This window comes from Alligator mississippiensis, chromosome 3 (assembly GCF_030867095.1).
Source record: "Alligator mississippiensis isolate rAllMis1 chromosome 3, rAllMis1, whole genome shotgun sequence".
Lineage (NCBI taxonomy): Eukaryota > Metazoa > Chordata > Crocodylia > Alligatoridae > Alligator > Alligator mississippiensis.
The window spans coordinates 303,382,597-303,398,084 of NC_081826.1; the positions used below are offsets into that span (position 1 = coordinate 303,382,597).

General features: G+C 67.6%; 1 protein-coding gene across 12 annotated transcripts; it reads left to right on the forward strand.

The window, feature by feature from the left end:
* TPM2 (tropomyosin 2) lies at nucleotides 1–15,047 on the forward strand. 12 transcript variants are annotated; one of them, XM_059725440.1, is made up of 9 exons: nucleotides 1–215; nucleotides 936–1,061; nucleotides 6,832–6,965; nucleotides 7,912–8,029; nucleotides 8,407–8,477; nucleotides 9,562–9,637; nucleotides 9,765–9,827; nucleotides 10,381–10,450; nucleotides 12,542–12,734. In XM_059725440.1, the coding sequence occupies exons 1-9, from the start codon at nucleotides 102–104 to the stop codon at nucleotides 12,619–12,621; spliced, it is 852 nt and encodes a 283-aa protein (XP_059581423.1). In that variant the 5' UTR covers nucleotides 1–101; the 3' UTR covers nucleotides 12,622–12,734. The 12 variants fall into 12 exon arrangements, with proteins under 12 accessions (XP_059581423.1, XP_019340989.1, XP_019340988.1 ...); XM_019485444.2 differs by lacking the exon at nucleotides 12,542–12,734 and adding an exon at nucleotides 11,164–11,910; XM_019485443.2 differs by lacking the exon at nucleotides 12,542–12,734 and adding an exon at nucleotides 14,848–15,047 and having other exon boundaries at nucleotides 3–215.
* The last annotated feature ends 441 nt before the right edge of the window (nucleotides 15,048–15,488 follow it).

The following is a 15,488-nucleotide window of genomic DNA, read 5'->3' on the forward strand; positions in this document are numbered from 1 at the left end:
GGCGCCGGGGCGCAGTGCCCGCTCGCCCCGCGTCCGCGCCCGCTCCCGGCCCCGCTCCGCTCCGCTCCTCTCCGCTCCGGTCTCCGCCCCGCGCCGCAGCCATGGACGCCATCAAGAAGAAGATGCAGATGCTGAAGCTGGACAAGGAGAACGCGATCGACCGCGCCGAGCAGGCGGAGGTCGACAAGAAGCAGGCGGAGGATCGCTGCAAGCAGGTGGGCGCCCGCCCCGGGACCCCCGGCCACTGCCCCAGACTCCCGGCCAGCTCCCGCCCTCGGGACTGTGATCGCCCGGGATCCCCAGCCAGCCCCCGGGCCCTAAGCCCTCCAGAGCCCCCATCCAGCTCCCCTGAGACCCAACCCGCTCACAAACACCCCCTGCCAGCCCCCGGTGCACCCAGTCCTCCCTGAGGCCCCGACCCCCACACCAGACTCCCCCAGGGCCCCAGTGTCCTGCTCGGAGCCCCCCGCCCCCTTCAGTTCTCTGTGACCTGCCCATGCCTCGTGAGCTCAAGCAGAGGATCAGCGGGTGCAGATGAGGCTTCAGCTCCCCCAGCCCTAGAGACCCCCACCCAGAGCCCTTTACCCACCCGGGCCCTCCCTGGCCAACCAGGCAGCCAAGGACAGCTGGGTGACAGCTGCACTGAATGACAGGCGGGGAGAGGACAGGGCGGGCACCCAAAAGGGGCCTGGCCTGGGTCTGCTGCCCTGGTCACCCCATGTCTCCTCCTAGGGGTCCCAGACGTTCTTGGGATGCCCCTGTTCCTTTCCCAGGCTTGGCCTGCCCCAGCAACCCACACCCAGCCCAAGCCAGGGCTATGGGTTGAGTCTGCCTCTGCCCCAGCTTGATCCCCCCAGTGGGGGGAACATTGTGCCCAGCCCTGCTGGCCCTCCGGGCCCCTCCGTGCCTAACCGTGCCATGCTCTATCTGTCCAGCTTGAGGAGGAGCAGCAGGGTCTGCAGAAGAAGCTGAAGGGGACGGAGGATGAGGTGGAGAAGTACTCGGAGAACGTCAAGGATGCTCAGGAGAAGCTGGAGCAGGCAGAAAAGAAAGCCACGGATGTATGTAGCTCCCGCCTGTGCCCAGGCACAGGGATCATGGGGTGGGGGCTGGGGGGGGCGGCACTGGGGTCCCACCACTGGGGACGATTGTGTTGAACTGGGCTCCGAGTGTAACGGGGCCTGGGCTGGAGACAGGGCAGGGCGTAACAGGCTGGGATGGGATTGAGCTGTCACCGCGCCACCTAGCATGGGGCAGCGCCTTGGCAGCCCAGTCTGTCCGGGCACAGGCCCAAGGCGCTGACCTCATAAAGTTGTCAGAGTGCAGGAGCTGTCCCCGGGCGCTTGTTAGGTTGTTCCGGGTGATCTGAGATGCGTGGGGACAGGGGCAGCTGTGTGCCCGTGGGGCAGGGCTGGAGGACAGGGTCCTGCCTGCATGTGGGGAAGTCCTTTTTCTGTGGGTGGGCGCACCAGGGACGGCCCCATGGCTTGTGATAGGGCTCTGATTTATGCCTCTCCCAAGAAAGCGGATCTGGTGGAGGGCATAAGGAAGGTGTTGAAATGGCCGAGAGCCGGCCAGGAACAGCTGTGCACAGCCTGAGGGGGTGTGGGGTGGGATGGCCCACTGTGCCCCCCTGGGCATTTGACACCCTATAAATAAACCCTTCTTGCTGTATCCAGCCCTGCTTTGATGAAAGCCAACTCCGGCTGCGGCAAGGGGCTGCCTGGCATGGGACCAGCAGGGACCACTGGGTGTTTGGGGAGCGGGAGCAAAGCCTGTGATCCCTGCCAGTCCCTGAGGTTAAATGTGGGAGAGGCGTCAGGCCGGAGGCAGGTGCCCAGGGCAGGCAGCCCAGGCCTGGACAGGGCAGCAGCACAGGCACTCCCAGGGGCCACGACCAGATCCCTTGAGGTCCCATCCAGCCCCAGTTCTGTGACCCCTATCCCAAGGCCTCCCTCAGGGCACAGAGGCACCCACCAGGCCAGCTCTGTGCAGGCGCTTGAGGCAGCCCCCATGAGTGGCAGGCCCCACTGCCCTGAGTGGAGGGGATGCTGCGTTCCATGGCCACGTGTCCCTTGGGTTTGCGCGGGAGCCACATGCCACAGGCCATGCTGTCTCAGGGCCTTCCTGTGGGCTGGGCCGTGGCCTCTGGCTTCAGTGATGTGGCAAAGCCTGGGGGAGCTGTGAGCTGAACCGGGCCAGGCTGGGGCCTCTGGGCTCAGTGCAGACCCTGCCATCATGGCAGAGTGGTGCCGTCATGGGCCCAGGCCACGCCAGCTCCTGCCACTGCAGGCTGCTGCACCTCTTAGGCCTGCAGCTGGGGCTGCCCAGGCCTGGGATGGCCCCACATGGAGCGTGGGGCTGGTCCTCCCTTGGCACCCCATGGAGCCAGACATGGCGCAGCTCCTCATGGCCTGGTGGGTTCCTGCAGGGTTCAGGCCCCATGGACACCAGTGGGAGTTTCTCCTTGACCTCTGTGGAGCCAGGTCACCTGAAGCCCGTTTGCCCAGGGCTGGGGCGAGGAGGTCTGGTCTGGTCTGGTCACCTTGCCCCTGGTCCCCCGGCCCCAGCCAGCTCAGAGCCACGAGCGCGGGTGTCTCGCCCAGTCTCCTCCCCGCACCTAGGCTGGAGGGACCGAGCTGGGAGAGCGGGGCCCTGCTGACTGCACCGTCCCTGCGCTCCTGGCGGGGGCATTGCGGGGCGGGGCGGGGGCTGCGGGGTAGGAGCCGGCGGGGCGCTGCGCCCGGCCCGGGGCTGCGGGGTAGGAGCGGCGGGGCGCTGCGGGGCCGGGCCGGGGCTGCGGGGTAGGAGCCGGCGGGGGCGCTGCGGGGCCGGCCCGGGGCTGCGGGATGGGAGCCGGCGGGGCGCTGCGGGCCGGGCCGGGGCTGCGGGGTAGGAGCCGGCGGGGGCGCTGCGGGGCCGGCCCGGGGCTGCGGGATAGGAGCCGGCGGGGCGCTGCGGGCCGGGCCGGGGCTGCGGGGTAGGAGCCGGCGGGGCGCTGCGGGGCCGGCCCGGGGCTGCGGGATAGGAGCCGGCGGGGCGCTGCGGGCCGGGCCGGGGCTGCGGGGTAGGAGCCGGCGGGGGCGCTGCGGGGCCGGCCCGGGGCTGCGGGATAGGAGCCGGCGGGGCGCTGCGGGCCGGGCCGGGGCTGCGGGGTAGGAGCCGGCGGGGCGCTGCGGGGCCGGCCCGGGGCTGCGGGATAGGAGCCGGCGGGGCGCTGCGGGCCGGGCCGGGGCTGCGGGGTAGGAGCCGGCGGGGGCGCTGCGGGGCCAGGCCGGGGCTGCGGGGTAGGAGCCGACGGGGCGCTGCGGGCCGGGCCGGGGCTGCGGGGTAGGAGCCGGCGGGGCGCTGCGGGGCCGGCCCGGGGCTGCGGGATAGGAGCCGGCGGGGCGCTGCGGGCCGGGCCGGGGCTGCGGGGTAGGAGCCGGCGGGGGCGCTGCGGGGCCGGGCCGGGCCGGGGCTGCGGGGTAGGAGCCGGCGGGGCGCTGCGGAGCCGGGCCGAGCCGGGCCGGGCGGGGGCTGCCGGCCGCGTCTCGGCGGCAGGGGGTTCCCGTGCGGGGCGGGCCGAGCCGATCCCACCCCTGCCGCGGACTTTGCTCTTATTTGGCGATCCCAGCGGCCGGCCGCGCTGCCGGGCCTCCCTCCCGGGGCGGGGCAGCTGTGCGGGTTCCCTGCGGATCCGGCCCCTGCCCCGCCTTGTCTCGTGGAGGTGCCCCCCCATCCCCCGCCAGTGGTTCGCGTGGGGCTGGGACCCGAGCGGGAGGTCCCCGGGGGTTGATCTCGAGCCACCCCGCGGGTTCCCGGGGCGAGCTGGGCCGGGGTGCACGGGTGCGCGGCGCCTGCCCGGCCTCTCGCCCGCGGGGCAGCGGGGCCCGATCCGGGCGGGGTGCGTGCGGGACCCGCGGCTCGGGGCCGGTGCTCGGCGCTGGCGCTGGCACTTTAAGGGGCGGGCACGGCGCGGGACTGGGAGCGGCGGATGGAGGAGGAGGAGGAGCAGGAAAGGGATGAAGGCGCGGGGGGAGGGAGCGGCCGTGTCCTGAGCTTCCTGCGGGCGGTGGCGGTGGCGGGAGCGGCCCCACAAAGGGCGGCGCGGCGCGGCGAGGCGACCCGCGGTTCCCCGCAGCGGCCCGATCCCGCGGCCGGGCCGGGGCGGGATGGCCGGGAGCGGCTCCATCGAGGCGGTGAAGAAGAAGATCCAGAGCCTGCAGCAGGTGGCGGACGAGGCGGAGGAGCGCGCCGAGCACCTGCAGCGGGACGTGGATGCGGAGCGCCAGGCCCGCGAGCGGGTGAGGCCGCGCCCCGCACCGGCCCCGGCCCCTGCGCCGCGGGCGCCCCCCTTTCCCAGACGCGCGGGAATGCGGCGGGCCGGGCCGGGCCGGGGCCGGGGGCAAATGGGGAAGGTCCCCCTGCCCCGCCGCCCGCGGGAGCGAGCCCCAGGGCCGATGTGACCCGGCCCCTGCAGGGCGCCAGCGTCTCCGGCCCACGGGCGTGCCGGTGGCCAGGGGCCACTGGGCGGCGGCTCAGACTGCAGGTCCACGGGCTCTTCCCACAGCCTCCTAATGCCATGGGCACATCCCCCGGGACTCCCTAGCAAGGCCTGTGGCCCAGCTGCCCCGGGGCTCTGGAGACTGCTCTGTGCCAAGTGCCCCTGTACCCAGCTGGGCCCAGAGCCCCTCTGCATCCCTTTGGAGCAAGGCAGCACCTTTGCACTGCACCCAGCCCAGCCCAGATGGCTGCAGCCACAGCCCTGGTCCTGGATCCCGTTTGCCCTCCCAGCTGCCGTGTGGTGCGGGGAGCTCAGGTTCCCCGCGGCGTCATGCGGGTCGAGGCGCTGACCCAGTTCCGGGCACCGCGGGAAAGCGGCTGGTGCTGGTGCTGGCAGCCGGGAGCCAGGTTGGGCAGGGCAGGGATGGGCAAGAGCCTGGTCCCTGCAGGGCTGAAGGCAGTGGTGTGGAGGCAGAGGCTGGCGCAGGGTGGTGGGTGTGGTCCTGCCACAGGCATTGGGCTTGCTGGGCCCAGGGGCCTTCCCTCTGCACTCCTGACCTGGCTGCCGGGGCTGGGGCTGGTGGCTGCTGCCCTGTGGCCATCCCCATCCCCACCCTCCCCCTCCCTGGTTCCAGCCCCCCAGGTGCAGACCTGCTAGCTCAGCAGGGCCCTTGCTGTCTCTGGCCCTACCCTAGTCCCAGGGCCCATGGGGGCCCAGCTGAGGGGTCTCAGGGGCAGCGGGCCACCCAGCTCCAGCCCTGACCCCAGCTCTGACAAGTGGGGCTCTGCAGCCCTGTGGAAGGGCCACGCTGGGCTTCTGTTGCCCTGCAACCTGCAGGCTGGGCCTGACCAACCTGGGAGCTGGAGCCAGAGCTGTCCCAGTCCAGCCACAGCTCTGTGCCCAAATGTCAGGAGACCCCAGACCCAGGCCTCAGTGTGGCCAGAGGGGGAGTAACCGTGGCCGGACAGGGGCTCCAGTCAGCCCTCTGCAGGGGCCCAGTGCTGTGGGCAGGGGTAGCTGTTCACACCCGTGACCCCATGCCCTGGGGCCTGGCAGGGCCATGCACAGCTTTGTGGTTCCTGGTCCTGGTTCAAATCCAGCCCTGCAGCCTGTGGAAGGGGCAGCACAGGGGGGATGGGCAGGTATGTCCCCCCCCCACACCCCGCCAGTTCATCTGCCCCTGGTTCCCAGTGCCCTCCCGACCAGTGCCACCGTGCTGTGCTCCCAGCCTCTCTTCTGCCCTCCCCGTTCCCCTCCCGCCCTGGAGCCTGGGAACCAGGCGCTGGGTCTTTCCAGCCTGGCCTTGGCAAGGGGCCAGCCTGGGAGGCGTCTGCTCCATTGTCCCTGCTGACGGGGACCCTCCCCTTGCTGCCATAAATCAGCCTGGGCCTGGCCTGGCTCAGCCAAGCCTGGTGGGCGGAGGCCAAGGAGCAACTCAGAACTGGGGCAGGGAGCAGCAAGCACCCTGGGACCAGTGTGGACCCCAGTTCCTGGCCCTGCCCAGCCTGCTCCTGCCAGAGCTGCTGCGGAGGGGGAGGGTTGTCCCACGTGGGAGCTGCTTGCTGGGCCAGTGGCCTCAGTAAACAGGAAATCCACAAGTTGTTCCATCTCCTTTTTGGGAGCGAATCCTTGCGGGCCAGGCTGGGCATTCCTGCTCCGTTACTCATGCCACAGCCCCAATACCACGCCAGGCCATGTGCTGCAGGAGGCATCCCGGCCCCGCTGACCTGGGGGTGTGTGCGGGGTCCCCGGGCTGGCTCAGGGCTGGGTGCTGGTGCCAGGTCTGGGCTGTGTTGTGTGGTCAAGAAGCAGGCAGTACTCTGGGGCTGGAGGGGCCTGAATGTGCTGGTATCAGTGTGAGACCCTGGGGTGTCCTGCCTGTGGCGCAGGTCCCCAGCCTCAAGCATGTCCCTGTGGGGCTGGCAGGGGTAAGGGCACTTGGGCAGCACAGTGGGGTGGGCGACATGGCGTGCCTGCAGAGGCGAGCATGCAGGGACAGTCGGTATCTCTGGGGAAGCAGAGGAGGGGGTGCAGAGCTAGGAGCGTTTGGCACGGCCACCACATGTGCAGGGACAGGAAGACCCGTGTCCCCGGTGCCTGTTACCCCTGGGACTCGCTGCTGCCTGGTGCTGCACGTGATTTGGGGTGTTGGGGGCAGGGTCTCAGTGCTAAGCTGTGGAGGGTCCTTGGTGCTCAGCCAGTCTCCCAAGGGGGAGGCAGGCCTGGGGCACAGTCTGTGCCCCCCTGCAAATGTAGGGCCAGGTCTGGGTGTTCAGCCATCCCCAAGGCCGAGTCTGGGCAGGGCCCAGCAATGCTGAGGTGACCCTGGTGCTGCTTCCCCCCAGGCTGAGGCAGAGGTGGCCTCCCTGAACCGCCGCATCCAGCTGGTAGAGGAGGAGCTAGACCGGGCCCAGGAGCGCCTGGCCACTGCACTGCAGAAGCTGGAGGAGGCAGAGAAGGCAGCTGATGAGAGCGAGAGGTGAGTGGCGGGGACAGGAGGTGTCCCCAGGATGCTTCTCACCCCCCATCTCCCAGCGACCAGGTTCCTGCCCAGTCCTATCCTGGGGCTTTGGGTCTCTGGGGCAGCCACAAGTTGGGGGTTAGGGTTTGGGTTGCCAGAGGCTGACGGCCTTTTGGGTGACCAAGGCCATTGGGGTCCAATAGGCCTTCTCTCTCCAGAGCCAGCAGCTTCTAGTGTAAAGGTCCCCAGTGTCCCCAGGGCAATGTGTGACCCTGCAGTGGCGAGAAGGGTGGCCTGTCCTGCATCCTCTGACCCTCCTGGGGGGCATTGACTCTGGAGTGTAAGGATGATGCAGTCACTGCCCTAACACTGTTCTGGCACAAGGGCAGGGAAGATGGAGAGACAGGCAAAGAGGAGCGAGGGTGTGGCTGTGGGGGGCTGGGAGGGAGCAGAGCAGAGGGCAGGATGAACTCAGGCCATTGGGTAAATTATACCTGAGCATGGCGAGGAGCCAGTCCTGGCCATGGGAACCTGGCTAGCGCCCCGCTCGCCCTGGCCAGGTGAGAGGCTGCACTCCTGCAGGCGCCTCAAAGGACAGACGTGGGGACCAGCCCGTGGCTGTGCTGAGGCATGGCTGCCGGCCCTCACCCTGCCCTGGGGATGCAGCTACATTGCCGGCACCAAGGGGCCGTGCCAGCTCCAGGACGCTAGCTTGGGCTCTGTCAGCTCCTCCCCTGCCCATGGCACTGTAGGTCCTGGTGCCACCCCATCACTCGCTAAGCAGAAGCTCCCTAAGGAGGGAGATGGCCTGGGTCCCGCGCTGGGCTGGGAGCCTGGGTCTGCTGGGGGCCGTGGCTATGGGTGGGTCTCCTGCTGGAGCTGCTCTGGCAGGCTGGAGGTACGTGGGGTGAGCCGTGTGCTACATGGGTCGTGGCAGTGATGGTCGGGTCTGGGTTCTCATCAGAGGCATGAAGGTCATCGAGAACAGGGCCATGAAGGACGAGGAGAAGATGGAGCTCCAGGAGATGCAGCTGAAAGAGGCCAAGCACATAGCGGAGGAGGCCGACCGCAAATACGAGGAGGTGAGCATCCGACCACTAGCCCTGGGGCCACAGCTCCTGTCAAGGGGCCTGTGCCCAGATCCCTGGGTCTGCCCCTGACACCCCTTCCCCAGGGAGAGCTCCAGAGAGAGCAGAGCCCACCGAAGCAGCTCCTGCCATGGGGTCCCCTGTCCAGCCCACGTGGTACCCTCTCTCCTCATTGCCTACACCTCTGCAGCCAGGCCATGCGCCTGCCGCTAGGGACACCACTCATTGCACCCCCGGCCTGTGTGCTGGGGGGTCCCTGCCACCCTTCCTCATTCATGCAGACACACGCGTGCGCTGCCCCTGGGCCCCACATGACCCTGGCTGTGTGCATAGGCACCTGGGGTAACCTTCCCCTCTGCTGTTGCTGACAGGTTGCCCGCAAACTGGTGGTCATTGAGGGGGAGCTGGAGCGCTCTGAGGAGAGAGCAGAGGTTGCAGAGAGGTGAGTGCCAATGCCCGCAAGATCTGGGGGGGATCGACCACACGATGATTGCAGGCCCAGTGGCCGCCTCCACCCCCAAGCTGTGCAGGGACCCCAGTCAGGCACTAGCTTGGGAGCCCAGTGCTGCTAGTCCACCCAGCCCAGCTGGCCTGGGCTCCAAGGGCTCCTGGGGCTGGGCCCGGCCCAGGACCCCTGCACTTTCTGCCTGGCCACCAGACCTGCCCCACGGCTGCTCTGTCCTGTCTCGTCCTCTTGCCCAGCTGGGGCCCAGGTGTGAGGAGCGAGTGTTTGACCATGTTCTCTGCTCGGTTCCCCACCTCCCCACGATGCCCCCTCCCCGCAGCCGTATGAGGCAGCTGGAAGAAGAGCTGCGGACCATGGACCAGACCCTCAAGTCCCTGATCGCCTCAGAGGAAGAGGTACTGGGCAGGGCTGGGAGACGCTGCTTCCTCTGCCCCTCTCTGTTCCTCTGGCCTCCTCTCTCCCCTCATCTCTGCACAAGGATCTCGGCTTCCTGCTCCTCACTGTCCTGCAGCTGCCTTGGGCCTGGGCCCTGGGGCAGACGGGTGGAGGCAATGCCTGGAGCTGGGTGCTGGTGTGGCCGCACCTGGAAGCCTCATGGCCTGTCCTCCACAGTCTGGCCCCCCATTGCAGCCCTCTGGGGCTGTGGAAGGAGAAACCTCTGGGTTGGGGTTGGCATCGGTGATGGTTACAGGTTCCCATGTACCTGTCCTGGCCACAGCTGAGCAGGTGACCCACCCAGGCCTTTGCCCCTGCCCACAAAGCAGCCTGCTCCCCTGGGCTGTACGTGTGCATGTGGCTGCTGGACTCTCCTGGACCTGAGTGGCTGCAGGAGAGCAAGGACGACTGTCACAAGGGCACCAGACATGTGGACGCAGGGCACGGGCCATGGCAGCTGTCGCTTCCTCTCCACCCAATTGCACCGGTTTCTGTCCTCTGAACTTGTTCTCTTGTTCTCTCCTTTCCTTCCTTCCTTCCTTCCTTCCTTCCTTTGCTCCCTGCTCCCTCTCTGCTGTCCTCTCCCATGCTGTCTCCTCTGCTGTCCCTTGCCCCTGGGATGTAGTAAATGTGGGGACCTAGAGGAAGAGCTGAAAATTGTCACCAACAACTTGAAGTCCCTGGAGGCCCAGGCCGACAAGGTAGGAGCCGGCCTGGCAGCAGTGCCTGCCCCTGGGGCTGGGAGGGGGTGAGCGTTGGGGGGCAGTGCCGGTCCCTGTGCAAACGGGAGCCCGGTGCTGCAGGGCTCACACGTGTTTCTCTCCACAGTACTCCACCAAGGAAGACAAATACGAGGAGGAGATCAAGATTCTAACAGAGAAACTGAAAGAGGTGAGAGGCCCTGGAGCAGAGTGGGGAGGGCATGGACCCTGCCTGGGCACCTGGACCAGTGGCCACCCTGGGTCAGCAAGCCCAAACCTGGGTGTATCCAGACCCTTGTCCACAGTTCCTATCACCCCTGCAGTGGGCAGGTGACCCACATGCCTGCAGGGGCCAGCCCCAGCCCTGGGCACCAGGGTGGGGTAGGTGCCACTGTTCTGGAGTGGAGCCGGATTGCTGCCGGCCCTGTGAGGGGCAGAGCCAGGGTCTGAACCCCACTTTGTCTGGGGTTCCAGAGCTGAAAGACTGCCGCAAGACTGGCAGGGGGGTCCAGGTCCACCCAGACCTTGGATACAGCAAATCAGGAAGAATCAGCTCCCAAGAGACTGGGAAGCAAGTCCCAGGGTGGGTGCAGACAACCTGGCAGTACCCAGTGCCAGGACAAACCAGGTCCAGTCCTGCATCGGGATCCATGCATGGGCAGTGCTGGTCCGGGGCCTGCTCCTGCCTGCCACAGCTGCCACCCCGTGTTGGCCCTGGAGCTGACACCCATTTCCCACTGCAGGCTGAGACCCGAGCGGAGTTTGCAGAGCGCTCGGTGGCGAAGCTGGAGAAAACCATTGATGACTTGGAAGGTAACGCACCCCTGATGAGTAGAGCTGTTCCTGGGTCTCAGACCCCGGGCATGTGCCCAGTCTACCTCACTCATGCCTGCAGCCAGGGGCCAGGGAGGGGGCAGGGCGCTGAGGGGTGCCAGGCAGGTGAGGAGGGTCTGCCCCGGCCATAGCAAGGCATGTGGGGGACCCCAGGGTGCGATGGGGCTACGTGGAGGATGGAAGCAGTTTTTGCAGCCATGGGGAACGGGGTGGGGGGCCGTGGCTGATGTGGTAGCATGGGGGAGCTTGGGTCAGGGTTGGGAAGGAACCCCTGCCCCTGAGGGTAGAAACTGGCCCCCAGAGCAGCTGTACTGCCCCACTGGGGGAATTGGACTGGGGTGGTTCAGACAGGGCTGATTCTGGGCCGGGCAGACCCCTGGCGGGCCCAGCAGGCGGGTTGGCCCAGGGCACAGGCCCCAGGAAGGGGTGATGGGGGAACGTGCTGGGGAGGAGGTGCTGAGCGCGGGGCCCCTGGCAGCCATGGGGGCCTTGCCTGCCCGTGCCAGGTCTGTGTGTGTGTGTGTGTGAGAGCACGTGTGGCCTGCCCCTGCCCCAGCCCCGTCCCCCTGCACTGGGGTCTCTCACTCTCTCACATTCACTCTCTCTCTTTCTCCCACCACTCCCTGCCCCCCGCACCCCCACTGTCCTGCTCCGCCCCACACTGTGCCCCCGCGCCCTCCTCCTGCCTGCAGACGAGGTGTATGCCCAGAAGATGAAGTATAAGGCCATCAGCGAGGAGCTGGACAATGCACTTAACGACATCACCTCCCTCTGAGCCACTCGCGCACCAACGCCCTGCTCTGCCCTGCCTGTCTGTCCGTCCGTCCTGCCCCCACCTGCCTGCCTGCCCGCCCCTGGGTCACCCTGGCTGCTCCCCACCCAGCCCCCCTGCCTGCCTGTCCATCTGTCTGTCCTCTCTCTATGTCTTCAGGCCCCAGTGCTGTCAGGTGTGAGTGCTCAGGCGAGGGGCTGGGAAGCTCCTGGGGGGTAGGGGGGAGACCTGCTTTGTGTTGCTGCCTCCTGTCCAGGGATTCCCCCTCTGTCAGCCACAGCCTGGGGGAGGTGCTGGGTGTAGGGGCCCACTGGTACAGCAGGAGGGGCCCCCACCGCCTGCCCTGCTGAGAGGCCAAGCCCTGGGGCTCAGGGCAGCTGGGCAGGGGGCAGGGGAAGCAGGAGCCATAGCCCAAGCAAGGTGCTCACAGTGGGGCTGGGAGGGGACGACTGGGGCTCCGTGTCATCCAAGCACATCCGCCTGCTCCGCCACTGCTGGGGCTGACCTGGCCAGAAGCCAGGTCCCTGCTGCGGTGGGGTGGGGGCTGCCCTGGTGCTGCTGCATCCTCTGTCCTCTGCCCATCGCTGTTTCATTTGCATCTCATGACTTTTCCTTTCTCTTCTGTCCCACTGAGTTGGTCTCAATAAAGCATTCTCTTTCCTCCGTTTCTCCTTGGTTTCTTCATGCTGCTGCCTCCCTCCCCCTGCTCCCACTCTCATTTCCACTGCTGTCTCATTCTCATGCCTGCCCTTGGCCTAGGAGGGAGCCCCGGGGCAGGACAACAGCTCCTGCGAGGGCCCACACTCATGGGGTCAATCCTTCTTCCCTGTCCTGTGACTCCATCACTGCTGATGTGGTCCCATCCCCTGCTCTGCCCAGGAGTTGCCCCAGACACAGCTCCTGTCAGCCTGCCTGGCCCCTGCCCCCGTGCCTGGTGGGGGACAGCACCAGTGCCTCCTGGAAGAGGGGAAACTCCTCCGTGGGGTTCAGCTTTGCACTCTTGGCCCAGAGCTCAGCTCAGTGTCAGTTTGGATCTCCTCCATGCAGTCTGCCCCACCACGGGAATGGGTTCACCCCAGCCAGGATGAGCTAAACCCCCACCCAGATCTGCCTCTCGCTCCAGGCTCTCTCCAGGCCACACTGCTTCTCCTTTGAGGCAAACACAGGTCCCTGCCTGGCTCTGGTCTCCACATGTGACTTTCTCTTGCACTAACGTGACTTTCTCTGCACTAACACTCTCCTCTCTTTCTCTCTTTCTCTTTCTCTGCTGCTGCTGCTGACACCTCTGTTTTCCATAGAGCGCTCCCGGCAGGAGGCGGAGAAAAACCGTGTTCTCACTAATGAGCTGCGGGTCATCCTTAATGAACTTAACAACTGAGCAGGGAATCCGTGCCCCAGCTCCCTGGCTCTGCTCCTGCCATTGGCCTGTGCCCGCTGGGTTGAACCCTCCTTGGCCCCCTGCCTCTCCGACCACAGCCCAGGCTGCACCGATGCCACATTCCCGCCCAGTGCCACAGGGTCTGCCCACTCCCTCCTGTTGGCTCTGGGCTTGCTGCCTTGCACCGCAGTCAGCCTGTGGCTCTGCGCGCCCCGGAAAGGAGCCTGTCCTTGCCATGGCCAGACCCAGAGGCCTCTGCCCTGTTGGGCAGCCCCAGCATGGGATGGGATGCCCAGCTGGCTGAGAACCCTCAATCCTGCCTGCCCAAGCGCAGGGCGCCCCAGTCGGAGGATGGCAGCAGCCCGTCTCCACCTTGCACAGCCGGGAATTCCTTAACAGGCCACGCGCGGGCAGAGCTCTCTTCTGACCACAGCCAGCCCTTGCAGGCCCTGCCTCTCCCAGGGTTGCTCCAGGGTGGACCGACAGGGAAGAGCTCCCTGCTACCCTGGGGGGGTCGGATTCGATGATCTATTGAGGTCCTTTCTGACCCTAACATCTATGAAAACCTAGCCCCAGCCAGGGGGCTGTGGGGCAAGACCAGGGGCTCTTGATGGGGTGCCCAGCTGGAGGGTTTTTCTCTTTTTCAAGGAAAGTTTTTTGTGTTCCAAGCCAAATCAATTCCAAGTCTGTGAGTCATTCGAGAACCATAAGTGACCCTGTTACCAGCAAACAGCCTCCACTCCCACCTGGGGCTTCAAATGCTTCTAGACAATTTGGCAGGCATCCTGTGTGCAGGCCCAAGCCCAGAGGCTTAGGGTTCAGATGCCCCCAAGTTTCACTTGCCCTCAACCATATGGCCACAGGAGCAAGCTAGCAGGAGGTGCTGTAGAAGCAGGGCAGGGATGCTGGCCAGGAGAGAGACTTTCAGCTGCTCTGGCCCTAGCCTGCCCCACCAGGGCAGAGGCTGTAGAGCTCAGGATGGGACTACCCTGGTGCACTGACGTGTCAGGGAGTCGGACAGTGCTCCAAGCTGCTCCTGTCCTGGCCTCTCCCAGGACTGGGTGCTGCAGGGAGCCCGGGGCCCTCCATCCCCATCTCCCAGCACTGGGCATTGTGCGGAGCCCGGGGCCCTCCATCCCCATCTCCCAGCACTGGACGTTGTGCGGTGCCCGGGGCCCTCGACCCCCATCTCCCAGCACTGGACGTTGTGCGGTGCCCGGGGCCCTCGACCCCCATCTCCCAGCACTGGACGTTGTGCGGTGCCCAGGGCCCTCGACCCCCATCTCCCAGCACTGGGCATTGTGCGGTGCCCAGGGCCCTCGACCCCCATCTCCCAGCACTGGGCATTGTGCGGAGCCCGGGGCCCTCGACCCCCATCTCCCAGCACTGGGCATTGTGCGGTGCCCGGGGCCCTCGACCCCCATCTCCCAGCACTGGACGTTGTGCGGTGCCCAGGGCCCTCGACTCCCATCTCCCAGCACTGGGCATTGTGCGGTGCCCAGGGCCCTCGACCCCCATCTCCCAGCACTGGACGTTGTGCGGTGCCCAGGGCCCTCGACTCCCATCTCCCAGCACTGGGCATTGTGCGGTGCCCAGGGCCCTCTATCCCCATCTCCCAGCACTGGATGTTGTGCGGTGCCCAGGGCCCTCCATCCCCACCTCCCAGCGCTGGGTGCTGCAGGGAGCCTGGGGCCTTTGCTCCTGCCCCAGTCCACTCTGCGCAGGACAGCTAGAAGTAGTCCTGCAGCTCGGTTCTTTCTGCTGTCCTGTCCTGTGCTGTGCTGTGCTGTCCTGTCCGCCTCTCCTGAGCTGCTGTCTCGCTCCTGCTCCCCGTGGATGTGCTCAGGGCAGGCCCCCCCTGCGCTGGCCCTGGGCTCTGCAAGGTAGGACGCGCCGTGGAGGGAGGGAGGGAGGGACTGGGCCCTGCTAGGGAGGCGCTGACCCAGGACTGAGAGGTGGTGCTGGCAGGGTCAGCTGTGCTCCGGGCACGGCGATGGGAGCGCTGCCCCGATCCCCACTTAGTCCCCCAGCTGCTGCCAGAGCACCGCTGCGCCCAGGCGCTGCTCCGGGGGTGTGGCCATTGCACTGACGTGTGCATTCGCGTGTGTGTGTGTGTGTGTGTGTGTGTGTGTGTGTGTGTCCGGACGGCGGTGCGGTGCGGTGCGGTGCGGTGCGGTGCGGCACGGCGTGTGTGGCCGGGTGCGTGGTCGTCCCTTGTGCTTACAGAGAACCTGGCCAGTGCCAAAGAGGAGAACGTGGGCATCCACCAAGTGCTGGACCAGACCCTGCTGGAGCTCAACAACCTCTGAGCCCCCGCGCGGCTGCAGGGCACGGAGCGCCGCCCCGCGGCCAAAGGCACACCCGCCCGGGGCCAGGGCGCCCGGCCACCCGCCCCTCCTCTTCCCACATTAAAGCAGTTTGACGAACGCTGGCTGGCCGCGTCTGTGCTGGGGGGGGGCGGGCGGGCGGGAGGGGCGGCGGAGCCCCGGGGCCGGCCAAGGGCTGCCCGCGCCTGGGAGCCCGGCCCTGCCGCCTGCGGGGCAGGCATCCTGGGGCCCGTGTCCCGCGGCGGCCTGGCCTGGCCTGGCCTGTCCCCGCGGCGCCGGCTCGGCTCGGCTCGGCTCGGCGCGTCGCTGCCCTGCGGCCGGGCCGGCGCGCGGCGCTAGCGGGCGGGGGCAGCGTTACCGGGACCGGCACCCCCCGCACGGGGCCCGGCCGGGCCGGGGCGGGCGGACACGCAGCGCTCGCCTGCGGCGGGGGGGGCTGGGGCAGCCCCAAGACCCTCGCTCCGGGGCGGGGCGGGGCGGGGCGGGGGCCAGAGGGCGCGACCCCGGGACGGGCAACGGCGGCAGCGTCAAGACTGAGCC